The 27669-nt window shown below is 41.9% G+C and overlaps 1 protein-coding gene across 6 annotated transcripts in view; it reads left to right on the top strand.

The window, feature by feature from the left end:
* The window catches only part of prickle1b (prickle homolog 1b), a 142716-nt gene extending 123022 nt beyond the window's left edge, over positions 1-19694 (top strand). For all 6 annotated transcript variants that reach the window (XM_048549484.2, XM_048549489.2, XM_048549490.2 and 3 more), the window contains exons 4-8: positions 9277-9414; positions 11086-11289; positions 13744-13930; positions 15318-16175; positions 17418-19694. In XM_048549484.2, coding sequence (XP_048405441.1) covers positions 9277-9414; positions 11086-11289; positions 13744-13930; positions 15318-16175; positions 17418-18271 — 2241 coding nt within the window. In that variant the 3' untranslated portion in view covers positions 18272-19694. The remainder of the gene's footprint in view (positions 1-9276; positions 9415-11085; positions 11290-13743; positions 13931-15317; positions 16176-17417) is intronic.
* The last annotated feature ends 7975 nt before the right edge of the window (positions 19695-27669 follow it).

The raw sequence follows: 27669 nt of genomic DNA, 5'->3' as shown, positions 1-27669 counted from the left end.
TGGACTGTTTGGAGGGCATTAGAGCCAGCCGCTATTCCCGTTACTCGTGGACCGCACCACAGATATCACAGGATACAGGTCAGAATCAGAACCCTGTTTAGTTTGGTTTTCCTTTCCAGCTCTGGATGCTGAGGCCAGTTGCAGTCACTCAGCGTAAACCAGCTGGGAGCAGTTGACTTACCACAGGATTGGGGATTGAAGCTGGAATCTCTGTGGCAGTTAATTTGCACACCAAGCTTTTGCAATTGGAAAGTGAACAAGTGAGTTTAATGTTATACAGATTGAAAAGCTGAAGGATTTACTTTGATAGACCACCAGTATGGAATGCTGGACATTACTCCATTGAGCCTTTTGCCCAACCTATCCATGTCGCCCAGTTTTCACAATTAATCCCATCCCATTTGCCTCCGTTTGTTCCATATCCCTCCATACCTGTCTCATCCATGTATCTGCCAATAAGCTCTGTTGAGAGTGTGGAGTGGAATTGGAGCAATTAACACAGGAAATTTGAGAGTTCTCTGCAGATCATTATGCATATTTCATGATTTGCAATTCAGAGTCACTCCAATAGATTCATGAAAAGCGTCTTTTTGCTTGATGTTTTGGCTGCGAGAGAGAAAAGTTAAAAGCTAGGTACTCGATGATAATCCTAACCCTCTAAGCCAGGCAGTTTTCTCGGGACAGTGGTTGCCTTACCTCAGTGGTGGCCTCCATACAATTGGAATTGTAACCACATACTCAACATGTGTGAGCAGATTTTTATTCTCAATCTGTTGGCAAGTCTGTGTTGAAAATGTGGTGCATCTTTATTTCAGATGGTCTATTGCTCATGAAACCAACATGTTCATTTTCATAGTCATGCATGATCTCCGTCACCAGGACTGATGTTTCTTCCTGGGAAGATACAGGAATGAAGTGTTCTGTTTGAACTTGTATCTTTTGCAACTGATATCTGGTTTGAGTCTGTCATCACTGTCTGTTCACCAAGCCACGATGCAGTCTGAATTATGTTAGACATGGTTTCATGAATTAACCCAACTGGAGTATACTGCTCAATAGCTATCTCAACACTTAAGTTTTGGCAAAATCTTAATGGACTTTTGCAGGCTGAACTCTCTTCGCTGCAAATAAGAGTGGAAACTGTTTTCACAACCCTGCATTGTCGCAGGTTTCCACCTTGCTGATAGTATTGAACAAATTTCTTGAATGGATTCTACTGTTTGAGTCCTGCCGTGAGCCTAGGAAGCCTGTGAAATTTCTCACTGATTGTTCAGTGACCCAAGATTCTTTGATCCATTGTTCCAAAACTGGTGGTTTCTTGAATTTACTTAATTTGACTCTTTCTGCCATTTAGAGTCATAGAGGTTTACAGCATGGTAAGAGGCCCTTTGGCCCAACTTGTCCACGTTGCCCAGTTCTCACAATTAATCCGGTCCCATTTGCCTATGTTGGCCCATATCTCTCCACACCTGTCTCATCCATGTGCCTGCCCAAATGTGTACTTGCCTCTACTGCTACCTCTGGCAGCCTGTTCCAGACACTCACCAACCTCTGTGTAAAAAAAAACACACACTGCCTGGACCATTTTCCATCTCTTCCCGCTTACCCTAACTTATGCCCTTTGGTTTTAGACTCCTCTACCATGGGCAAAAGCTGTTGGCTATTTATCTTATCTGTGCCTTGCAAGATTCTATACACCCTTCAGTGTCCTACACTCCAGGGGACAAAGGTCGCAGTCTATCTAGCCTCTCCTTATAACTCAAACCTTCCAGTCCAGGTAACATCCTGGTAAATCTTTTCTGCATTCTTTCTACTTCTAAGATTCCGTTCAAAAATGCATTTCTGTTCAAGGGTGGGAATTGTTGTTTGTGATGTATTTGTATTTCATGGCCCTTGTATTGCATAGATTTAATTTTAAGCGCTATACTTCCTGGACAATGTAGTTGCACCACTGCAACAGTGTTTCTGCATGCAAGGTACACTGTGTCTGATGTACAGTGATCCACACCTTTGTATCAAGTTTAAAATTTGTGAGATGCCCATTGACATAAACCTTTACTTGCCAAAATAGGGCAGAATCACTTATTTCTCCTCCGAATACTTTGTGTCTTTTCTTCTAGTGTTGGTTGCTTAGTCTTGTTGACTTCTTTATTGGGGTGGCTATTTGTCAACTTGTCCCCCTGCAGCTGTATCCTACTTTGGCACATTTTCTAAAAGTCGTCTATTGTTTTGTGGATAAAGCATTGTTTTTAATAGTTGGGTACTCTCCATGACTATGGAGATTCCTAGTTACAAAGTACTGACATTGACTTTTAATATCTACTGTCTGTCCTCATTTCTGAACTGGCTTCTTTGTGTGTATTTAGGGGCTGTATGCATTAAGAACTGAATGGTTTATGCTGACTGCTAAGTTTTTGACCTTCTCATATTAGGATTGATCTGTGTTGTTCCTGTACTCGTACTTCACTCATTATCTGAATAGCTTTCTCTAGAATCAACTTTTCTTTTGGTTGTAATAAATCTGACAAAGACTCGTCAACAATTCCAATATCAATTCTGTCTCTTATGCGCTGTGATTTTAAGGTTCCACGGTCGCATTTTCTACTGTGTCATCATTTTAAGGAAATTATCTGGGGACTCCCCCCTCATTCCCCTTCCTCTTCTATTAAATCTGTATGAGCTACAAATCTTCTTGAAAACTTTAAACACCTATGGGTGTAACACCTTCAAACTGGTCCGCAGATGGCAAACAAATGCCATCTGACTGAGCACGACCCGCGAATAACTATACTTACTGCACATATGCCTCAGAAAGCAGGTACTGCCACAAAGCTTAAGGCATAAACCACTAGACAACAATCCACAGGCATGGAGAACAGCTGAACAGAACGGCCGCAGAATGATAAGGGTTATGATCAACGATGCCCACAACTTACTCCACAAATATGAGCGGAAAATTGCACACCAAAAAACTCTTTTTACTCCATCACATCTGACTAGGAATGGACATTCACACTTGAATAAGCCATCACCATACAACAGCAAAGGACCAGAACAAAGAAAAGAATAGCCCTTCATGAAAAACTGTCCAAAATCACCCATATCAAAGACATGGACAACACAGATTCATAGATTTAAAAACATCTCTGACCAGTCACTTAGAGACACTGAGAAGACCGTTGGTAGGAAGACCAAATTATAGTTCCAGACACCCAAAAGACTGACTTCCTGTCTGCACTGGAATCAACGCTGAAGAACGATGGACTCACGGAAGAAGTACAACAGACCATCAGACAGACAATAGTCCCAATACTGAGCAAAAGTGGTATGTAAAACACATTCAACACAAAAGAGAGGAAAGCCCTGAAAAGACTCAAGAAAGACAGGAACACTGTTATCTTACTAGTAGACAAAGGACACATGACAGAAATCCTCAATAGAACCCAATACATCGAGAAAGCTAACACACTACTAGTAGATATTGTCACCTACCTACAGATGGCAATAGACCCGACACCACAATCAGGGAACTAGATTACGATGACCCTGAAGAAATTACACAACTGAGGACATATCAGCAAGTCAGACGACTGAAAAATGAAGCCAGAGGGATACAACAAAATCTGATTCTACAGACTCCCCAAGGTACACAAACTGGGGTCCCCTTCAGACCTGTTGTCTTGCTTACAGGCACACCAACATAGAGACGTGCCAAAGAACTACAACAGAAATCAAAAAACTTAGTGGACAACATTACACACTCCATCATTCATCCTAAGAATTCCTCAACAACATTAAAGACCCCAGGATAGAAGAGGACGAGGTAACAGTATCCTTCAACATAACAGCACTAGTTACATCATTAAACATCAAACTAACCAAAGAAATGACAGCCATACTGCTGGACAAATCAGATAAGCCGGCACCCCAGGACACCACCAACCTGAAACTACTAGATCTGTGCCTCACAACCCACTTCACCTTCAATGACATCATGTACAAACAAATCAACGGAATACCAGTGGGATTCCCAATATCCGGACTGATTGCAGAAGCAGTAATGCAAAGGTTAGAACAAGACAGCATTCCCCATGATACAACCCAAACTTTGGGTCAGATATGTAGATGACACCTTCGTGATTATTAAACACAAAAGACTAAAAGAAACCCACCAACACATAAACAACATCTTTACGGGGATAAAATTCATGAAAGAAGAAGAGAACAACTGACTAACCTTCCTGGACATAATGGTATAACGCAAAAACAATGGTGAACTCCAGACTAGTGTATATAGAAAGACCACACATACGGACCAGATACTCAGTTACACTAGCCCACAAATGGAGCTGCATCAGGACACTATTTAAATGAGCCACAACACATTAGGGCAACCAGGAAGTACACAAAGCAGAATCAGCGCACTTACACAGTCTTCCAAAAAAATGGATACCCGAAAAGCACAGTTCTCCATTACCTCCGAGACAGACCGCAACAGGAAGGCACAACATGACCAGACACACTAGTCACCCGACCATACATCAAGGACATTTCAGAGATGACCACAAGACTACTCAGACTCCTGGGTATCAGAGTAGCCCACAAACCAACAAGCCCCCTGCAACAGCTACTGATGACTGTAAAGGATCCCATACCCTAAACCAGCAGAACCATTGTAATATACAAAATACCATGCAAGGACTGTTGAGAAACACTACATAGGCCAAACTGGAAGAAGACCGACAGTACAGATACATGAACACCAACTAGCCACCAAGAGACACGACCAGTTCTCACTTGTCTCACTACACATGGACAACGAGGGACATGAATTCAATGGGGCTGACACATTGATAATCGCACAAGCCAAACAGAGACGTGCCAGGGAATTTCTGGGGGCCTGGTATTCAAACCGGAACTCCATCACAAACACACTAAATTAGACCCTGTGTACGTACTGCAGACAAACAGAACTGGAAGTAATACCAACTACCCTAGCAAACCGAGGCAAATAAATAACAAGTGGAACAGAACACCAACGCTTTACTGGAGGCACACTGACAATGTTACCTAGCAGGGTGATGAAACGTTTGCGATCAAACCCATTGGCTTGGCGAGCATGTCTACAACTTTATTTGTTCTTATGTTAAATTAATTGTCAAAGGTTTGCAGAACTTGATTGATAATATCTGTTACTTTTCTTGGTGAGCTAGAAAAATGTTAAAAGTAGTCCAAATCAAACACAAAAGTGCACTCGTGCTCTGAAGAATCTTGTGTATTATAAATCTTCCAACTTCATATCTAACTTGAAAGCAACTCTGTGTCTTAAAATGTTGCCTTCTCCAAGGTTACCAATTCGGTTCTATTTGAGCCATTTCAGAAATTAAACTTCCTCGGTGACAGTATTTCTGTTGCCATGTTTTCCTAACGTGATGGTTTCTTTTTCTTGCTTTAATGGCTTTTAATTCCAGTGGAGAGTACTGCTATACTTGACACATTTCCCACATTTTTGTGCTTAAAATAGATTATTCTTTTTTCATGACTTCTGTGAATGAATCTTATTAATTGTGACTTGACTAAACGATTTTTGTTTCCTTAACTGTTCTACTGAATGAATCTTACTTCCTGTAGTTTGAATTTTGAATCCCACTCTCATTAACCATTTTCCCCTGGATGAGTCCCACTGTGTGCAGTTTAAACAAATGCTTCCAGCTGCTATCATTTAATTAATGGATCTCTTGCCTTTAGCTCGGCTTCTAACTTTCTTGATAGGTTTTGTCTGCTCAGATTTCTAATTTGACACGTAGCCACTGTAATTCTGACTTTGTGCCATTCCTTGTTCTGTCACCTTGTTTCCTATTGTTTCTGTGGGCCTTGCTATTCCTTATTGTGGTTGTTTCTTTGTTGTCTGTTGACGCTGGTAGTAATGCTCCATCTCAAGTATTTCAGTCTGGGAGCTGCACCCTTTGTTCTAATGTTTTCTTTGTCCAGCAGGGATTTTGATTTACTCCCCCAGAACATAGTGTGCACTCACAAACTTCAATTGAATCTAGATTCAGGACAACATCTACAGATTGTATCACATGTCGACAATCTGTAACAGCCTTGGTGCTGGTGGTGTTCTAGCTGCAGTGGGCTCCTAGCTCACTCTTGTGTCTGACCAGATATGAAATGCTTTTGACTGTCGTTTGTGCATTTTGCCTTTGAGGCGGTCCTCTTCAACATTCCTAAATGTTCAGCTCTTTCAGCTGTTGACTGTCTGTCTGTTTTAAGCAGCCTTCTTTAAATGCTGTGCCCAAGGAATCGTCAGATCTCCCTGACTGCCAGTGTTTTGTATGCTCTAGGTAAATGGTGTCTTGCACTGCCACATCATAATATGAATCCATATCACAACTCATCATGGTCTTAGATCCATCTGAGAGAGATGGATTTTTCTTTGTAATATATTTTTGCACAATCCAGGGACTACTCCTATGATGTGATAGTTGCATTCTTGTGTGATCTTGCGCAAAAGAAAATTGCATTATAGGGAAACTGCTACAGAAAATCGCAATACCTGTCCAGCAAAAATTTGCATTACTCAAGACAGCTTCCACTATGCATCAAGTGTTCATCCAGCTTCACACCATGTTATCTCAGATTCCCTAGCATCGGCAGTTCCTACTATCTCTCCGCTGTTCATCAATCGTGTTACAGCCAATACACGTTAACGAAACACATGTTGTTATAGCCGAATTACCTGTACATTTGCTGTCAACATCCTTCTCCCTGACTTTCTTCTGTTCTACATAAATGATTTTGCGGAAAACATAGCTGGTCTAATTTGTAAGTTTGCAAATGATACAAAGTTTGGTGGAGTTGCTGATTGTGAGGAGGATACAGCAGGATGTAGGTCAGTTAGAATACTGACGGATGGAGTTTAATCTGGACAATTGTGAGGTGATGAATTTTGGAAGGTCACATACTGGTGCAAATTATACAGTGAATGGCAGAACCTTTAGGAGTATTGACATGAAGAGGGATTTGGGTGTGCGGGTCCACAGATCACTGAAGGTGGCAGCATGGATAGATAAGGTAGTAAATAAAGGCATATGGCATGCATGCCTTCATTGGAAGAGGCATTGACTGGAAGGATAGACAAGTTTTATGCTGCATCTTTATAGAATTTTATTCAGGCCACACTTAGAATATTGCATGCAGTTCTGCTCACCACACTACCAGAAAGATGCAGATGCTGTGGGAAGGGTACTGGAAAGCTTTATGATGATGTTGCCTGGTATGGGGGATTTTAGCCATGAAGAAAGATTGGATAGACTGGGTCTGTTTTCACTGGAACGCAGGAAGTTGAGGGGCAACCTGCTGAGAAATTTGCAAGATAGAGTGGAAGGTATGAGGCTTTTTCCCAGGGTGGAGGGTTTAATTACTAGGGGACACAGGCTCAAGGTGCAAGGGGGGGGTTACATTTAAAAGAGATCTGCGAGACCAGTTTTTCACGTAGAGTGGTGAGTGCCTGGAACATGATGCCAGAGGAGGTGGTGGAAGCATACACAATAGCAGCATACAAGAAATACCTGAACAAGTACGTGAAGAGGAAGGGAGTAGAGGGATACGGATCCTGTAAGTGAAGACAGTTTGTGTGGAAGGGCAGAATGTGTTGGCGCAGAGCTGGAGGGCTGAAAGGCCTGTTTCTGTCTGTATTGTTCTTTATTCTTTATTCTTGGTGTGGTAGAGGGTGATGACCCGATTGTCTAAAGAGGCTGTTGACTTAACAGAAGATATAGATTATTGCATGATAGCAACTAGTTACAAGTTACACTGGTATGTGAGACATTATTATTGAAACTTCCACATTCAGTCTTACTGTTCTGCTCTCCAAGCTGTTCCCCTGTCCTATGACATCACCATATTGAGCATAAGGAGCTCCTCAACATTAACTCTTTCAGACCCCTTACACCCTTCTACAACACACTTTGTAAAATGGGAGGCAAGAACATAGCAAACTTGTGGTGTGCTGGTGGCACGCTGGTATGGTGGACACAGAAATGCCTTGAAAAATTGCGTGGATCGAGTAAAATTTAAAAGTTTGGAACGTGGATTAAGTAAGAATGCCAAAAGTGTAAGAACAATGGTAGTTAGGAATGCACGAGAAGAATTCAGTGTGAACATTCACACAAATTGTGTCACACTACAATTACTGTATATGTTTGCCTATTTTTTTAGACCAAATTATAATAAAGGTGGCAATTATGATACAGAGCATAGAAGAAGATAAGAGATAGCGTAATCTTGTGAAAATGAAGGATGTGTTAACAATAAGAAAAATCGAGCCTGAAACAAAAAATGTCATAAGATGTTGTATTCTAACTATTTTCATGCAAGCTTTCGATCCCTGGAGAAGAAGTAAAGATGCATGGAAGTAAGTAGAAAACTTTGAATTGTGGATGCTAAGATGTGTACTGAAACTTACACAAATAAGACCATTAAGACAACTGAATAGATATTTGAAAGTACAAGGATGAGAAAAAAACCCCAACATTACAGAAAAGAAAGTGCCGGTATTTTGACAATTTGTTCAAAACGGCAAGTCAATAGAGATCTCTTCTCAAGGTCAAATTGTAAGGCAATAGAAAGTATTTGGATGCTGGATGTAATAGGGCAGTTGTAGATGAGCTACATTGGAAATGTGATAATGGCTCAAAACTGACGAGAATGGTACCCTAAGCCAGCAGACCTCTTGGCAGGAGTAGCTACAAACAGCAGCAACATCCAAGTCTAGATCATCAAAAAATATGTTAAGAAATGCAAAGACCATCATGCCAACTCCTAGGACCCTGACTTTGAAGCTCCAGTCTGGACAAAAAACAACCATACACAACTCTTCTTTGTTTCTGATCACTCAGCCAATTACATACTCATGTTGCTCCTTTTTAGTCCCTGGTCTTTAACTTTTCTGACAAGCCTATTGTGGGGCATTTTATCAAATACCTTTTGCAAGTCCGTGGAAGTCACATCACCAACATTATCCTCATCCACCCTCTGTATCACTTCTTCAAAAAGCTCAAGCAAGTTATTTGGACACAGTTTGCCTTTAATGCAATCTTTGCTGTATTTCCTTAATCAGTATACATTTGTCTCAATGTTTGTTAATTGTATGATGATCTCGTTCATCTACATTTGATGTGTACCTATTGGGGACTGGTCTAGTATGACGTTTCAAGGCTTCAGAACTGGTTTAATTGATGTAGGTTTTAAGTTACTTGTCTGTATTTTTTTTAGGTGCGTTACTGCCAATCTCTGAGTGAGGAAGAAAGGAAGGAATTGCAGCTCTTCAGTGCTCAGAGGAAGAAAGATGCACTGGGTAGAGGAACTATCAAACAGCTGCCAAGAGTCCAAATGCATACTGCTTGTGAGCAGGTACAAGGAGGCAATAATTAAACAAGCATTGTATTCTCTTTCTTTGAAGTCAGTGATTTATGATGGGTATGGTTCTGACCAGTTCAAGTGATCATTGTGAACAACCTAACATTACATTTGCAGGCATTCCAATCTCAAATGCCTAACAGCTGATCACAATCTTATCCTTAACTGACATCCACATATCCATGGATCACTAAAAAATTGTAATGTTGTTACCATTATTAATCGAGATGTGTTCTGATCTTTGCCAGTTAATTACATGGGGGAAAAAAAATGAATGACTAAAATTGCGATAAGTTACAAGCGAAAATAATGTTATTTTGATATTATATTGTAACAGCTCAGGATTATTAGTGAGATTCCTAATAGGATTGATCATACTTGCCTTCCCTTTGTGCTTCACTTCTTCCTCCTGGCACTGGGGGCTGGAGATGGCATAGCCACAATGTCACTAGGTTAAGAGTTCAGAGGCCCAGCTTAATGTTGTGAGGACATGAGTTCAAATCCTAGTGTGACAATTGGTGAAATTTCAAATCATTTTCATCAAAAGCTAGTTTCAGTAATGGGGCTATGAAACTGCATGAAGCTTTGTAAAAATCCATCAGTTCAACTGGGAAATCTACCATCCTAACTGGTCTAGCCTACACGTGAATCCAGACTTCCAGCAATGTGGTTTACTCTGAAGTAACCAAGCAAAAGTCATTAACCTCCAGGGCAATTAAGACTAGGTAACAAAATATGTCTCTGTGCCCCCCCACCCCCCATTCTGTTCTGTGATCCCTATTCTGATAGGAAAACATGGCAGTGGAAATCTGATGAGAGCAAAGTTAGCTGTCCTCTAATGATCCCACAGGATAACACAAAGTATCAAACTGCACCTTCAAAAACTGTAAATCCGTATCCCAGCAGACAGGAGACACCTTCAGAAATGGAGACTATTTGTTAAAAATAATGTAACTGCTGTGTTTACTGAAGGAGGCATATCCGACTAGAGCAACCTGCTTAATTTTTACTTGTATGAAAACACTGAGCATTGTGTGGCTCATGCAATCCTAACTGCGACCATTGACTATTATTCCTTTTGAACAACAAGTTTAATAAGAAGCCCATAGACACATTACACTAATTAATGAGCATTTAACAACATATTGGAGAACAGGCATTTCTCATCCTATACTCTCTGTCTTGCCCTTCTGCACAGAGTGAGCCATTTAATGTGCCTGTAGGAGCTTTGAATTCCATTCAAAACCAGGGTGGAATTAGGTGTGTGGTTGAATCTTCAAAGTTGCAGATCTGAAGAATAGTTTTGGGGCCCTGTGGATACTGTAAACAGGCTTTAAAGGTAGTTAGTTTTGGTATAAAACCTTTTGATGTTTGTAAACACCTGAATGATGGCCAATTCTCTTATTGAAATGGCTGTGATAACAGAAGAATGGTCTCAACAATTCTGATAAGCCTGCTGATTTGACTTTGGACAAGTCATGTTCTGTGTTTACTTTGGGCCATGACTTAGTGTTCATTCTCACCTTTTTTTTCACAATAGGTTTTCTCAGATAATTGAATCTGTGTTCATATAATATTGCAGGGGCGTGAACGCGAGTGCGGATTTTAATTTACACCTTTTAAACCCTACTACCTAACCCCCACCTTCCCAATTGTGTCTTTCAGTGTGAGGAGAAGGTAAAAGGAGGTGAAGTTGCAATATTCGCCTCCAGAGCTGGTTCTGCCGTTTGTTGGCACCCTGCATGCTTTATCTGCTCAACCTGCCAGGAGCTCCTTGTTGACCTCATCTACTTTTACCAAGACCAGAAAATTCACTGCGGCAGGCATCACGCTGAACTCCTGAAACCCCGCTGCTCAGCCTGTGATGAGGTGAGAGAAGGTGTATTTAACCAAATTACTGATTTACCAATGTACTGCTCAGTGACTGTCCTTAGAAACGGTCTTCTTTCTACAGTGATTAGGAGATACAGTATGTAGTGTTTAAAGTGGAGCATTGTCTGTGTTTAAGAGAGAGACCAACTTACATTTGTATAGTGCCTTTCCCAAGTTCAGAACAGCGCAAAATATTTTACTGTCATTTTTCAAGATGGAAGTGGCCATAGCCCTACTAGACTGCAAGGGCTGCTCTCTCATTAGAGAGAGAGAGAGAGAGAGAGAGAGAGAGAGATGACTAGTGGTGGTTTAACCTGACAGTCACCACACCTCGGGTGATGGGAAAGGCTGAGAAGGGGAATCCTTCACGTTAACCTCAGATGGCGGTATTGGCATTGCAAACCAACCATCCAGCCAACTGAACTAACCAGTGAAAGCTGCTGGTAGCTATTCCCATGGATTAATTAGGGGAACTGACTGAGAGTATAGCATACTTATCCACTCGACAGACAGTACTCTTGATCCTGGGATCTTACTAGTTTGTGTGGCTTAGCTATACATATATAATGTAATACAATACCTGTAATAGCATGTGGACTGCAACGGTTCAAGAAAGCAGCTCACCATCACCTTCTCAAGGGCAACTAGGAATAGGCAATTAAATCCTGACCAGTCGTGTTCCACAGGTGAATAGAAAAATGCTTCACTTTGACAGTTTTCATGGGTGATTTAAAAGAGGAGGGAATGTTGCTGTTCCCCCCCAATCCCAGAGGGGGAATAAAAACATATATTTTATCTCACTCTGAGACAACAAGGTGTAGAGCTGGATGAACACAGCAGGCCAAGCAGCATCATAGGAGCAGGAAGGCTGACCTTTCGGGCCTAGACCCTTCTTCAGAAAAAAGGGTCTAGGCCCAAAACATGAGCCTTCCTGCTCCTCTGATGCTGCTTGGCCTGCTGTGTTCATCCAACTCTACACCTTGTTATCTCAGATTCTCCAGCATCTGCAGTTCCTACTATCTCTGAAACAATTTTATCTCACTCTGTGAAAAGTTGTGGGCACAGATCGACTATTTCATTAGCCTATAACAAGGAAGAGAGACAACCATGTGGTACCCCATTGTCTTGCAAAGCTGTACATTTTGAGTGCAGTCACTATTGTACTGTAGGAAAGGCAGCAATTTGTACCTCACAGCAATACAATAGCAATGTAGTAATTTTTTTTCCAAAGAAGACTCCTGTCAGGAAACAATACCTAAATTTCTGGAAAAGCTCAGCAGGTCTGGCAGCATCTGTGAAGGAAAAATCAGAGTTAACATTTCAGGTCCAGTGACCCTTCCTCAGAACTGTCCTGTCAGACTTGAAATGCTAAATCTGTTTTCTTTCCAAAGATGCCATCAGACCAGCTGAGTCTCTTCAGCACTTTCAGTTTTTATTTCAAATCTTCAGCAACTGCAGTACTTTGCTTTTATTTGTAATTTTTTATATGATTTTGATTGCAAGAGTAAATATTGGCCAGGAGACCAGAGACAACTCTCCCACTCCTCTGCTTCAAAATTTTACTTGAGAGAACTGTTAGAGCTTTGACCAACATGTCATCTGAAAGATAGTATCTCAGACAATGCAGCACTCACTCACTACTGTTCTTCGGCTGAACTTTTGGAATTCTCACCTTCTAACTTGGAGGCAAGAGAATAACCAACAGGGACACAGCTAAACATGGCGAGAGTACTGTATTCCAACTAACGTAACTAATTGTCAACAGCATTTCAAAACAAAGTGCTATTTAAATTCAAGCACTGTTTATCTTTCTGCCGTGCCATTTAAATGCTAGTGGGAGAGGGGAAGTCGGCGGGGAGTCATTTCGCGAGAACAACCCCAGTAACTTGCAGTTAGACAGAACCTAATATCATCCCAAACACAGTGTTATTGAAGAAAAATGTTTTGTATATTTGAACAAGTGACCAAAAACATACACAAACAGGAGGATTTTAAGCAATATCTTAGAGGAGAGAGGTAAGAAATTGCCAAAGCATGAGTCCAGACCTTTTAAGGCTTAGTTGCCAATGGTGAGGCACTAAAAATATAGGAGCACACACAACTATGAATGAACATGCTGTTCTCTTGGGACAATCTACAAATATACATTTTATAGGTTATATACACAGAAACTAATAGTTATTAAATCCTAGCTGTGATTCAAGTGTGCAATCCAGCGGAATACTGTATTCATTCCATCCTCAGACTAACATCTAGCTCAAAGTTAGCAGAAAACTTTTATGTAATCTTAATGTAGTTTCTAAGGACTTACAAAAGCGACACTGTGGACTTTTCTAGTCTTGGCCTTCAAAGACCAGAATATTTATTTGCATTTCAGTTTAAATATGAACTGCAGAGATCCTTGCGGGGATTTGAATACTCACCTAACAAAGCGTTCTTCTGGAATTTCAGATTATTTTTGCCGATGAATGCACAGAAGCTGAAGGCCGTCACTGGCACATGAAGCACTTCTGCTGTTTTGAATGTGAAACTGTTCTGGGTGGCCAAAGATATATTATGAAGGATGGGCGCCCATACTGTTGTGGTTGCTTCGAGAGTCTATACGCAGAATATTGCGAAGCATGTGGGGATCATATCGGTAATCCAGTTTTACTTTTATTGTAAAATGCTCAGCTGCAAGTGTGAAAACCTAGTTTCTTTTAAAGTATATCCACATGTTATTTGTTTTTCGTGCAATGAATGAGATATTTTTTAACAACTGACAATCAAAAGGGTTAGGTGAAACTTCATCACAGACACAAACTTAGCCTGGGCAGCATGGTGGTTCACTGGTTAGCACTGCTGCCTCACAGCGCCGACCTGGGTTCAACTCCATCCTCGGGCAACTGTCTGTGCGGAGTTTGCATGTTCTCCCTGTGTCTGTGTGGGTTCCTTCTGGGTGCTCTGGTTTCGCCCCATAGCCCAAAGGTGGGCAGTTTAGGTAGACTGGCCATATTAAATTGCCCATAGTGTCAGGGTGGGAAAGGCAGGGATAGGATGGGGGGGTGAGTCTGGGTGGGATGCTCCTCGGCGAGTCAGTGTAGACTCGATGGGCCAAAGGGCCCACTTCCACTCTGTAGAGATGCTATGATTTAAATGTGTGCATTCTTTGTACATAACCAGTCCGATCTATAAGTCGATGGATGGTTGTCAGAAAACAAAAGGATAGGATCAGAAATCAAACTGTGATAGTGTCAACTCCTTTACATTGTCCACGTTATTGACTTCAGACTCCATTGGATGGGATAACTGCAGCAGACTTGAGATAGTCACATGAGAATAAAACTGGCTAAAGGATATCAATTTAACTTCGCAGCTGAACTCCTTGTCCAGTAGACTCCTTGATTATGATTATGATGCAAAGAAGGCTTGGTGAAGAACCCCATGGAAATATAACTGGCCAGCATAGCAGTCACTGAGCCAAGGGGAGCATGCTGCAATCTAAACAACCAGCTGCCAGCAGATAAGTCAGCTTTGTCCAAACCACAGAACTCCATTAGCTGTCTTCTGCCGTCTCTGGACCTATTCCCAAGATATACCAAAGGGCTGACCAGACAAGCGGTTCAAAATTAAATCCTTGTGAATGGACGAGGGGCAACAGATTTGGAAAGCTCACATAGAAAACCTAACTCTGACCCAGACTTCATGTAGGGTCTGGAGTCACATGTAGGCCAGACTAGGTGAAGACGGCAATTTCTTTCCATAAGGGTCCTTGGATGAACCAGATGGGTTTTTCTGACAATGAGGAATGGATTCTTGGTCATCAGTCGATTCTTAATTCCAGACTTCCACTGAATTCAAATTCTGCCCCCTGATATGGCAGGATTTGAACCAGGGTCAACAGTCCAGCTATGATACCACTAGGCCATCACCTTCCCATTGTCAGTATGTAGGTACCAATTCATAAGTGTAGACTCGAGTTAAAAGAACAAATGATGTCAAGTTGCGTACTGCTTTTGTCTAAGTGGAGTTTTGTTTAACTGCAGGAGTTGACCATGCACAGATGACGTACGATGGGCAACATTGGCATGCCACCGACCAATGCTTTTGCTGTGCCCAGTGCAGGGCTTCGCTTCTGGGATGCCCTTTCCTCCCAAAACAAGGTCAGATTTTCTGTTCGAAATCCTGCAGCCTGGGTGAAGACGTCCATGCCTCGGACTCCTCCGACTCTGCGTTCCAATCCGCGCGGTCAAGAGAGTCTAGGAGGAGTGTGCGACTGGGAAAAAGCAGCAAGTCGGCAGACCAGTGCAGGCAGTCGTTGCTGCTTTCGCCTGCTGTCAATTACAAATGCCCCGACCCCTCTGGCAGGAGCGACGACCCGTTATCTCAGCAAATGGATGCCCTCAGCCTCGGCAGCCCAGCTGCGAGTCTCAGCAACAATCGTTTTTGGAACGGCCGGGTCGAGGCTGACGCAGCTGAGGAACATGAAGAGTGGGCCGAGCACGACGACTACATGACCCAGCTACTGCTTAAGTTTGGCAACCGGGGCATCTTTCAGCAGTTCAGCGAAGACGCCAAGCACTGGATATCAGACAGCGAAGCCAAAAGTAAGATGGAACTGAATGGCCGTAATGGTCAGGGCCTGGTAAGTACGAAGTATGAATCCAACATGTACTGGGCACAATCCCAGGATAATCTAGGAGACTCCGCCTATGGGAGCCACCCAGGACCTGCCAGCAGTCGCAAGATTCAAGAACTTGACATTGATGATGGTGCAGTGGCCTACAATCATGACCAAAACCAGTGGTACGAAGATTCGCTGGAATGCCTCACGAATGAGTTAAAGCCAGTTGAACAAAGTGTTCGAGATTCTGTGGACTCTTTAGCCCTGTCTAATATCACAGGTACCAAACTCTGGACATCTTAATAACTAGTATCAAAATTGACAGATATTTATCATTTTAGAAAATGAATTTACGTATTAATTGTAAGAATTGTGGCCACTTGGTTGCAAGTATCTTGGAAGAAATGTTTCTAAAAATTCTGCAATCAAGTACAAAAACAGAGTTGCTGGAACAGCTCAGCAGGTCTGGCAGCATCTGTGAAGGAAAAAAAGAGTTAATATTTTGGGTCTGGTGACGCTTCCTCAGGCCGGTTCTGAAGAAGGGTCACCAGACCCGAAACATTAACTCTCTCGTTTTTTTTCCCTTCGCAGATGCTGCCAGACCTGCTGAGCTTTTCCAGCAACTTTGTTTTAGTTCCTGATTTACAGCATCTGCAGTTCTTTCAGTTTTTACTCTGTAATCAAGAAGTTGAACTGAAATTTACTTTCTAAGTAAGACAACACTTTTAATCGTCTTGAGTTCAACAGTTATATCATGCACCATTGCCTTGCTCTGTATGTTGATCAAATTTATTTGTACCCAGTATGTTGACAACAATAACTTGACAAAATGTAATATCTTTGAAGATACTTAACGCACGCCGCACAAGGGTGTAGGAGTCAGTGTAGGAGCTCAAATTGTTTGTCCTGTTTCAGAGACAGTAGGAACTGCAGATGCTGTAGAATCTGACATGACGAGGTGTGGAGCTGGATGAACACAGCAGGCCAAGCAGCATCAGAGGAGCAGGAAGACTGATGTTTCAGGCCTAGACCCTCCTTCAGAAAATGGCTCAACATGTCAGCCATCCTGCTTCTCTGATGCTGCTTGACTGTCCTGTTTCCTATTTTTCAACATTGACTACACTTTAAAAGTATTCATAGACTATAATGTGCTTAGGGACAGCCTATGCCCGTGAAGGATTTTGTACAAATACAAAGCTTTCAAGCAAAAACTCTCTGTCGGGGTTTTCCACGTTTTGAACTTTGCTGCAAACTGATTAGTTCCAAGTCACACTGAAAACTGGTTTAAATTGCCACACTGAGATTCCAGCACATTTTATGCATGCCATGCAATGGCAATGTTAATAGCATGACTGGATAGATATAATGCAGCGATGAGTGTTATATTGTGCTTTGGAGAGGGGAAAAGAAGCTAAAATTTCGTAAATGAATTGATTAAACAAATCCTTCAGTTTTGGAACATAGTAATATTTTCCAAACAACAATTAAAGTTACTTATCCTTCCTCATTTTTCTTTTACTAGGCGCTTCGGTAGATGGAGATAACCAGCAACGGTCGTCCGTATTTGGTCTCCAGGATTTCCAAGAAATTGAGAATGACTGTGAGAAAATGAGTAACATGGGGACAATGAACTCCTCAATGCGCCACCGCAGCACGGAATCCCTGAAGAGTTTGACCTCTGATCTCTGTCAGGTCATGGCACCAGAAGAGAAGCAAAAGCCCATCTGCAACCCAATGCTAAGAAGGTCAAAGTCTCAGTCAAGGCCCCAGCAGGTTAAGTTTTCTGATGACGTCATTGACAACAGGAGTTACGAGGAGGTCGGAATCCGGCAGCCTCCAATGAGCGAGAGAACCCGTCGGCGTGCGTACAATTTTGACGGCCACAGCGATAGGCGCCATCACCGCCGGCGCAGGAGCAGGAAGTCCCGTTCTGACAATGCCCTCCATCTGGTGACGGAGAGGAGGAGTCCACGAGAAAGGCCTTGTGTGTACTCTCCGGAGGATTGTGAAAAATTAACCCAAGCCCAAATCTCACAGCAAAGACAAGCATACATTCAAAGCCAGGAATTGTACGGGCAGTACAGTCATAACTCGGACTACGCCCTCCAGAACCGAGTCGTGGACAAATTTCTTGGCTTGTATGCTGAGGATGATGACTCCTGGTGCTCAACCTGCTCCTCTTCCTCCTCTGATTCAGAAGAAGAAGGTTATTTCCTTGGGCAACCGATCCCACAGCCCAGGGCGCAACGATACCTGTATTATACGGATGATCTTGCAGGGCCGTCATCAGTGCTACCGAGTTCTGGTGTTGGATCACGGACCACCAAATCCAAAAAGAAAAAGGGGCACAAAGGGAAAAATTGCATCATTTCCTAGGACAGATTTAGCATGAACCAAATCTGCAAGGAGCCTTTCCAGCTTGCTACTCTGTGAATTCAGATGGTGTCACTAAATGTCTAGTGGAAGCAACCTATAAGTTCATTTGAAACTACAGAACATCCAGAGACAAAGTTTGTTGGTGTTGAAACTGCTACTATTGTACTTTAAGGCCAAGTGTGACTGACACAGCACATGTGGATAAACACACTATTATTTACGCTTGTAGCAGTGCACTCATTTCTGTATTTTCATGTACTACCTACTAATAAGCAGCGGAGTGGGTAACATCCCTGTCTGTTAGCCGGAGTGTCCAGGTTTGTGCCCCATTTCAGGACTTGATGGTCAAGGAAGGTGCATACATTATGTCACAAAACAGGTTGGTTATGAATGGCAAATTCTTCCCATGCCAACACAGGCAGTAACAACTGGAAAGATACTTGGTGAGCCACATTTTAGGAAAAGAAACATTGTACTGTCACTGTCCGTAGTGATACATAGATACATAGAACATGTATGTAAAAGGCGACGTTGCAACAGCAGCTCAGACCCCCACCCCCATCTCCGAGCAAACACCATATAATTCTTCAGTCAACCAGTACAACATGGAACTTCATACTGCTGAGTTTACACTTTGAGAAAGTTTTAACTGGTCTTAACAGCTTTTAACTTTGTAACCATTTTAATATGTCTTTATTGGTGCTTTTATAATAATGTTAAATGTTCATTTATATTAAGGTATTTGCAATGAGTATGTAAAGCAAAGCAAAAGTTGCTGAATGATCAGTGGGCAATAATGAAAGCCAGGCTGGAGACTAAGTGGGTGCAAATCTGCTTCCCAATTTTGAATATTCCAAGCATTAAAGTAGCTGCAATGCGTACTTTCAAAGAAAAATGTTGGTATTTAAAATGTAGGATTTAGTAACTAAAGTTAATCATAATTTAACAGTGCAAATACTGTATATATTGTACAGTTCAGATGAAGAACTGATATTTTTATATATCCCTGAATTACAAAACAAGTCATTTATCTTTGGTTGTAAGAAATAGATGTAATGAAGTAATTGGCAACATCAAATTTGTTTTCTTAATGACTTCTTGTCAAGTAACAATTTAGCTTTTAGTCTTTAGGCCTCTGTGTGTGTGTGTGTGTGTGTGTGTGTGTGTGTGTGTGTGTGTGCGCGCGCATATGTTTATGCTTCTTCTATATACAGCAGACATTGCCCCTCGTCTTTTTGTCAAAATTAAATTCTTGCCGGGGTCATCAGACTGCAGAGTATTAATAGTCCTGCCCAGTTGCAGAACCAGGTGTCCTTGCTGTGTTACAAGAGCTCATTGTGAATCAGATAATGTAAAGGAATATCAAACTGATGTATAAATGTAAAAACTGGAACATGTAGATGAATAAAATTAATAAAAATGTTATTGTAAGATAATCAAAGTTGTTTCACTAAAATGCATTACGTTCAATAAATAAAAAATGCAACGTCAATCTGCATTTTGATTAATTAGAAGTACGATATTAGTAATTGATAGATGTCGTACTCCTAACAGAACCCAGACAGATGGAAGTCTTGCAAAATAGTGTTTAATAATTTAAAAAAGAACCCTTGTTGATAATATCTCTTTCCTGCTGTTGTATTCTCATTACTTGGGCAGTGGAACGAAGCAGTTTGTGTTTGGAACTGAAAGATAGGGGCTTTCCAATTTAATGTCGAAGTTGGTTTCAAATTATTTTGTTCCCCACAGATGAGGAATGGAGACTGGGTGACACGGTTGGTTAGAATAATGTTGTTCAATCTACTGAAATTGCAGTTCAAAACAGCAAAGACTGGTGAGATTAGTGCCTTCTATCTTAATGCTTATTGAGTCACGTGCATTTCCACTTGGTAAAGGTCCAAAATTTAAAGTCTACTGTACATCAGAACTAATTGTTAAATTTAAGTCAGCAGACATACAGACAGGAAATTGAACATTGCTTGAGAAGTTAATTATCCTTCTGAGGGTTACAACTAAAGGGTAGCTACAATACAAGCAATTTTAATGCTGAATGAATCCACCTACAGAACCATGTTATAAATGTTCGTTCATCGGGAAGGTTCGGGGTAGAGTGTCCACGTGTGATATCAATGCAATCCAAGTGAAATTTACTGAATCAAGACAAGGGACTTTTAAGTGCCTGTAAGCTGCAAAAAAAAATGTTCTTCTACCTTGATTTTAAATTCAATGAGTGCAAATTGGATCCCACAACACTGGCCAAGCTTCCAAGCCAATATTGCAAACAGGGTGACCAACATGTTAAGAAATAAACTTTGGGACAATTTGTCCTGGTTCTGGTGGCCAATATTTGAGTGAGAGGGGATGACTTTGTGACCATTGGAGAGGTGGGAGGTGGTGAGATGAAGAAATTGGGCTTATTGTCATGATAATGATATTTTAACTAATTTTATCCATAATGAAGGATGTGCAAATTGAGCTTAAGTTACTTAAATTATTTGAGCAGGTGATGCTTCTGTGCAAACATCTCAGAAGGTGGTAGGATTAGTTGAGAGTAAAATGAATAAACAATATGAAATCCTAGACTTCATCAGTAGAGTGAATGGAGTAAATATTTTTAATCAACTTCTTCAGGTATGTTTATACATGTCTCTGAAGCAAGTAGGACTTAGATCCAGGTCTTCTGGCCTAGAGTTAGAGCCACCACCGCATTAATTCTCAATTTCTAATCACCTTGTGTGGACCTATTACGATAAGACAGATGGGACTTGAGCTGAGATTTCTTGGCTTGGGGTAAGGTCACCTACCATTGTGCTATAAGAGCTGTCTAGGGCATACAGTACAAAAGCAAAGGTGTTATGTTAACTTGTATCTAGCACTGGTTCAACCACAGCCTGTTACAGTCTAGGGAATGCAAATTCACGGAACTTCATTTGTCTCAATTGGAGTATTGTGTCTAATCCAAGGCACGCCACTTCAGGAAGAATGTGAAGGCATCAAATAGAGGATACAGAAGAGACTTGTGAGAATGGCTTCAGGTTTGAGGAACTTCACTTATGTGGATAAATTGGAGGAGCTGGGACTGTTTGCCTTGGTAAGTGCTGGGAGACGTTTTGACAGAAGTGTTCAAAGTCACAAAGAATTTAGACAAGAGTAGATGGGAGAGAAACTGTTCTCATCAGTGAAAGGATCATGCTCCAGAAGAGACAAACATAAGATTATTGGATTTTTAATAAAACAGGACGTGAGACTGTTGGAGCTGGAATGCATTGCCTGAAAGTATATTGGACTCAGGTTCTATTGAGGCAATCATGAAGGAATTGGTATATTATTGGAACAGAAAGAACATTCAGGATGTTGGGGAAAAGGCATTGAGTTACCCAGTAAAATGCTCCTTAGAGAGCTGGCAGAGACATGATAGGCTAAATGTGCTGTAATCATTCTATGATTCTAAATGACTTTGGAGGCAGAATCACATTAGAAACTCTAAACACAATAGACATCTACACACTTTCCAAATGTTGTAAATTTGAATTGTTGCTGTTTGACAAGCAATTGAACATACATCACCTTGAGAATGTTGTTCAATTTGCAATTCAGAGGAAAGGACTGATGCCTTAAAAGCACCCAAGTCCCTCAGCTGATCTGGTGATAACAAGGTGTAGAGCCGGATGAACACAACAGGACAAGCAGCATCTTAGGAGCAAGAAGGCTGATGTTTCCAGACCCAAGGCCCAGACCCTCCTTCAGAAATGGGGGAGGGGAAGGGGGTTCTGAAATAAATAGGGAAAGAGGGGGAGGCAAATAGAAGATGGATAGAGGAGAAGATAAGTGGAGAGGACACAGATAGGTCAAAGAAGTAGGGATGGAGCCAGTAGAGGTGAGTACAGGTGGGGAGATAGGGACAAGATACGTCAGTCCAGGACGGACAGGTCAAGGGGGCGAGGTGTGGTTAGTAAGTAGGAGATGGGGTTGGGGCTTGGAGTGGTAGGAGGGGATAGTTGGGAGTAAGGACAGGTTAGGGAGGTGGGGACGAGCTGGACTGGTTTTGGGATGCAGTAGGGGGAGGGGAGATTTCGAAGCTTGTCAAGTCCACATTGATACCATTTGGGCTGCAGGGTTCCCAAGCGGAATATGAGTTGCTGTTCCTGCAACCTTTGGGTGGCATCGTTGTGGCACTGCAGGAGGCCCATGATGGACATGTCGTCTAAAGAATGGAAGGGGGGCGTTGAAATGGTTCGCGACTGGGAGGTGCAGCTGTTTAGTGCAAACCGAGTGTAGGTGTTCTGCAAAGCGGTCCCCAAGCCTCTGCTTGGTTTCCCCAATGTGGCCTCCTCTACAACGGGAACAGCGGATATAGTATATCACATTGGCCAATGCGCAGGTGAACATCTGCTTGATGTGGAAAGTCTTCTTGGGGCCTGGGATGTGGGTGAGGGAGGAGGTGTGGGGGCAGGTCTAGCACTTCTTGCAGTTGCAGGGAAAAGGGCCGGGTGTGGTGGGGCTGGAGGTGATTGTGGAGCAGACAAGGGAGTCCCGGAGAGAGTGGTCTTTCCGGAAAGCGGACAAGGTGGGGATGGAAAAATGTCTTTAGTGGTGGAGTCTGATTGCAGATGGCGGAAGTATCAGAGGACGATGCATTGGATCCGGAGGTTGGTGAGGTGGTATGTGAGGATGGGGGGGATTCTGTTTTCGTTGTTATTGCGGGAAATGCAGGAGACACGGTCAAGGGTGTTCTCGACCACGGGTGGGGGAGAGATGTTGCGGTCCTTGAAAAATGAGGACGTCTGAGATGCTGCTTGGCCTGCTATCTTCATCCAGCTCTACACCTTATCTCAGATTCTCCAGCATCTGCAGTTCTGCTATCTCTCAGCTGATCTAGTGTTCTCTTTTCATGTCCAAGAATCATTGAATCTCTACGGTGCAGAAAGAGGCCAATTAGCCCATCAAGTCTGCATCGACTCTCCAAAGAGCATCCCATCCAGACCCAGACCCTCACCCTATCCCCTGTTGGATCTTCTCCAGGAATGAAATAAACATGTTACTGGCACATGGTATCAATATGGACTTCATAAGCTTCAAAATCTCCCCTTCCCCCACTGCATCCCAAAACCAGCCCAGTTCTTCCCCTCCCCCCCACTGCATCACAAAACCAGCCCAGCTCGACCCCTCCCCCCTCTGCATCCCAAAACCAGCCCAGCCTATCTCTGCTTCCCTAACCTGTTCTTCCTCTCACCCATCCCTTCCTCCCACCTCAAGCCGCACCTCCATTTCCTACCTACTACCTCATACTGCCTCCTTGACCTGTCCGTCTTCCCTGAACTGACCTATCCCCTCCCTACCTCCTCACCTATACTCTCCTCTCTACCTATCTTCTTTTCTCTCCATCTTCAGTCCGCCTCCCCCTCTCTCCCTATTTATTCCAGTTCCCTCTCCCCATCCCCCTCTCTGATGAAGGGTCTAGGCCTGAAACGTCAGCTCTTGTGCTCCTGAGATGCTGCTTGGCCTGCTGTGTTCATCCAGCTCCACGCTTTGTTATCACGTTACTGGCACATGTCATTTACTCAGACAGTCCTACAGATTTTTTGAAGAATGTACAACAGATGCATTTGTATATATTACTCTCTTACAGCAGTCTTTTATATAAATGTTTTACGTGATCATGGAATGTTTTCAAGTTAGCTTCTCAGGATAGCATGTTCTGGAGTCCACTAGTGGGCATACTGTAATAGACCTAGAATTCTGCAATGTGATAGAAATAATTAATGATCTCATGGTGAAAGATACCATGGGAAGCATAATACAACTGAATTTTACATTCAGTTGGGGGAGAGAGGAGTGAGTCTTAGACTACTTTGTTAAACTTTAACAGCAGTTATGTGAGGGTGAAAGTCAAGCTAGCTAAAATGAATTGGCCAAGTAAATTAAATGATAGACCGTTAGAAATGCAGTGAGACATTTCAGCACCAATTCACATTCCGATTGATGGACCCACTGTCGCTGATTAACTAAAGATTAAAAATAGTATTGTACTTGAAGAAAAAGTACATGTTATCAAAGGCAGTTGGAGATATAGAATTGCTCATATCCTGAGTGAGTTCAAATAATTGTGCAAAGATAGGTAACAAGATAGAAGATTCAACAGAATAAAAACTTAAAGCAAAGAATGATTTACTAGTTAATAAAGGACAAATGGAATATGAGACAAAGTTAGCCAGAAAGACACAAGATAATGAGTTTTTTTTAAATTTTAAAATAACGAGTTAACAAGGCAAGCATTGTTACGCAGAAAGCAAGTACAGAGAATAATGGAAAACAAGGAGAACGGAGATGATACGACTATAGATGAGAAGTAACATCTCAGAAAAACCTACTCCTCAGAAAAGGGAAAGGACAGAGGAATTTAGAAAAATCACTATCACCAGAGAAGTGGGATGAATGCATCATTAGAACTGTGGCTTATCAAGTGCTTATGTCCTGATAGACTTCAACCTGGAGAATTGAAACCTGGCTAGTAAGATAAAATTAATACATCAGTTTTAATGATCCAAAACTCCCTAAATTCAGGAAGCTCCCATTGGATTTACAGCAAATGTGACTACAATATTCAAAAAGGACAGGAGACAGAAAGCAGGAACTGGTAAGCCGGTTAGTTTAACATCTGTCATAGGGAAAATGTTAAAACCTAGAAAATTATATCAGGACACTTCAACAGGTTTAGGATAACCAGGCAGAGTCAACATGGTTTTTGTGAAAAGGAATTTGTTTGACTAGTTTATTGGTCTTCTTTGAGGAATTAACATGCTGTGGATAAAGGGGAGTCAGTAGATGTAGTATAATGAGATTTCCAGCAGGCATTTGATGAGATGCCACATCCCAAGTTATTGTGGAAGCTCATGGTCTAAGGGATAGCTTATAGGAGATGATAGAATATTATCTGGCTAGCAGACAGTAGACACAAATATATCCTTTACAGTTTAACAAAATATGGCGTGTTTATAATTTTTATGAAAGACTTACATAAAGGGATGAGAGGTCGGGTTTTTGTATTTGCTGATAATTCAAAGATAGATCAGAAAGTAAGGTGGTGTGAAGAGGGAATACAGATTGGATAAGTAACTGGGCAAAGATCTGGAACGTGAAGTATAATATGGGAAGATTTTAAATTCTCCAGAGGAGTAAAAAAATATAATCTAAATGGTGAGAGGTTGCAGAGCTTTGAGATGCAGAAGCATATGGTATCTCAATAGACGTATCACAAAAGCTTAGTATGCAGGTACAGCAAGTAATTAGGAAAGCTAATAGAATATTATTCATTCTAATGGGCATTGGATGCAAAGGCCAAGGAGATTATGCTTCACTTATACTGGACATTGCTTCATATTCCGAATGCAATCTCACCACAGTTTGGTCGCCTCATTGAAGGAATGGTATAAATGTACTGAAAGCAATTCAGAGAAGGCTTACCAGAATAATACCTGAGCTGAGTGCGTTGCCTTATAAAGAAATGTCGGAAAGGTTGGGTTTATATCAAATTGAATTTTTAGAAGAGAGAAAGGTGACCTTACAAAAATTAGGATTCTGTGGGGTCTTGGAAAGGATGTTTCCTCCTCAAATTTAGCAGCCACTTTAAAACTAAAGAATCACCCATTTAAAATAGAGGAGGTTTTTTTTTAATATGAGGGCCATGAGTCTTTGGAATTCTCTGTCTGAAATAGCAATCGAAGCAGAGACTTCTAAGTCAAAGATGCATTGAGTCTTGACAAGCAAGGGGGTTAAAGGTTATCAGGTAGAAACACCAAAGTCACATTTGACTCATGTGACATCAAGCAACATGAGTGAAACTGGAGTCAATGGGAAAACTATTGGTTGGAGTCCAGAACCAGAGGACACAGTTTAAAAATAAGGGGTAGGCCATTTAGAACAGAGTTGAGGAAAAACTTCTTCACCCGGAGAGTGGTGGATTTATGGAATGCTCTGCCCCAGAAGGCAGTGGAGGCCAACTCTCTGGATACTTTCAAGAAAGAGATAGATAGAGCTCTTAAAGATAGTGGGATCAAGGGTTATGGGGATAAGGCAAGAACAGGATACTGATTGTGGATGATCAGCCATGATCATAATGAATGGTGGTGCTGGCTCGAAGGGCCGAATGGCTGCCTCCAGCACCTATTGTCTGTTGTCTAATGAGTCATACCTGACACAGATCTGGCACAACCTGGTTGTGGTTGTTGGAAGTCAATCCTCTCAACTCCAGGACATCTCTGCAGGAGTTCCTCAGGGTAGTGTCCTAGGCCCAGCCATTTTCAGCTGCTTCATCAATGACCTTCCCTCCATCATAAGAACAGAAGTGCGAATGTTCACTGATGACTGCATGATGTGTAGCACTGTTCATGACTCCGTAGCTACTGAAAAGTCCTTGTCAAAATGCAGCGAGGTCTGAACAATATACAGATAAATAGAACAAAGACCTGCAAATGTTGGAGATTGGAAATGAACAAAACAGAAATCGCTGTAGAAACTCAGCAGATCGGGCAGCATTGTGGAGAGAAAACAGAGTTAATGTTTCGAGTCCAATAATACTCCTTCAGAACTTGGGCTAACAACTAGCAAATAATATTTGTACCAAGAAGTGTCAGGCAACGACCATATCCAATTAATGAGAATCTATCCATTGCCCGTTGACCTTCAATGATGTTATCATCACTTAATCCCTGACTACCAACATCCTGGGGTTACCATTGACCAGGAATGCAACTGGATTTGCCATATAAATACAAAGGACACATCAGATGCTAGGGATCCTGCAACAAGCAACTCATCCCTTGACTCCTCAAAGCCCATCGTCCATCTAAAAGGCATAAGTCAAGTGTGTGATGGAATGCATCTGACTTGGGTGGTTGAGTTCAGCTCTAACAGTACTCAAGAAGCTTGTTTGACGAGTAGCACATCCACAAGCATCACCACCAGAGCACTTTAGAGCTGCAGCTCTTTCCAGACCCATGACCACTCCCAGCTAGAAGGACAAGAGCATCAAATACAGGGGAATACCACTACCTGCTCTACTTACCATCCTGACTTGGAAATATATTGCTGTTAATTCAGTGTCATTAGGTCAAAATCTTGCAACTCCCTCTCTAACAGCCTTGTCTACCTACAGCACATGGACTGCAATGATTCAAGAAAGCAGTTCACCACTATCTTCTCAAGGGATGGGCAATAAATGCTGATCCAGTTAATGAGGCATACATCCCATGAACAATTTTTTTAAAAGTTCAGAATAGACTTCTAGAAGCTGAAATATTTTGCTTTTGCAAAATATGGGGGAAAAGTAATCAGCAAGCACGGTATAATTCATATTTTTTGGCGTGTCTGATGAATCCAAAGCAGTTTACCAAATGACT

The sequence above is a fragment of the Stegostoma tigrinum genome, chromosome 18, assembly GCF_030684315.1.
Source record: "Stegostoma tigrinum isolate sSteTig4 chromosome 18, sSteTig4.hap1, whole genome shotgun sequence".
In the NCBI taxonomy this organism is placed as follows: domain Eukaryota; kingdom Metazoa; phylum Chordata; class Chondrichthyes; order Orectolobiformes; family Stegostomatidae; genus Stegostoma; species Stegostoma tigrinum.
Note: the sequence above shows the minus strand (reverse complement) of the source record. Positions and strands in the feature narration are given on the sequence as shown.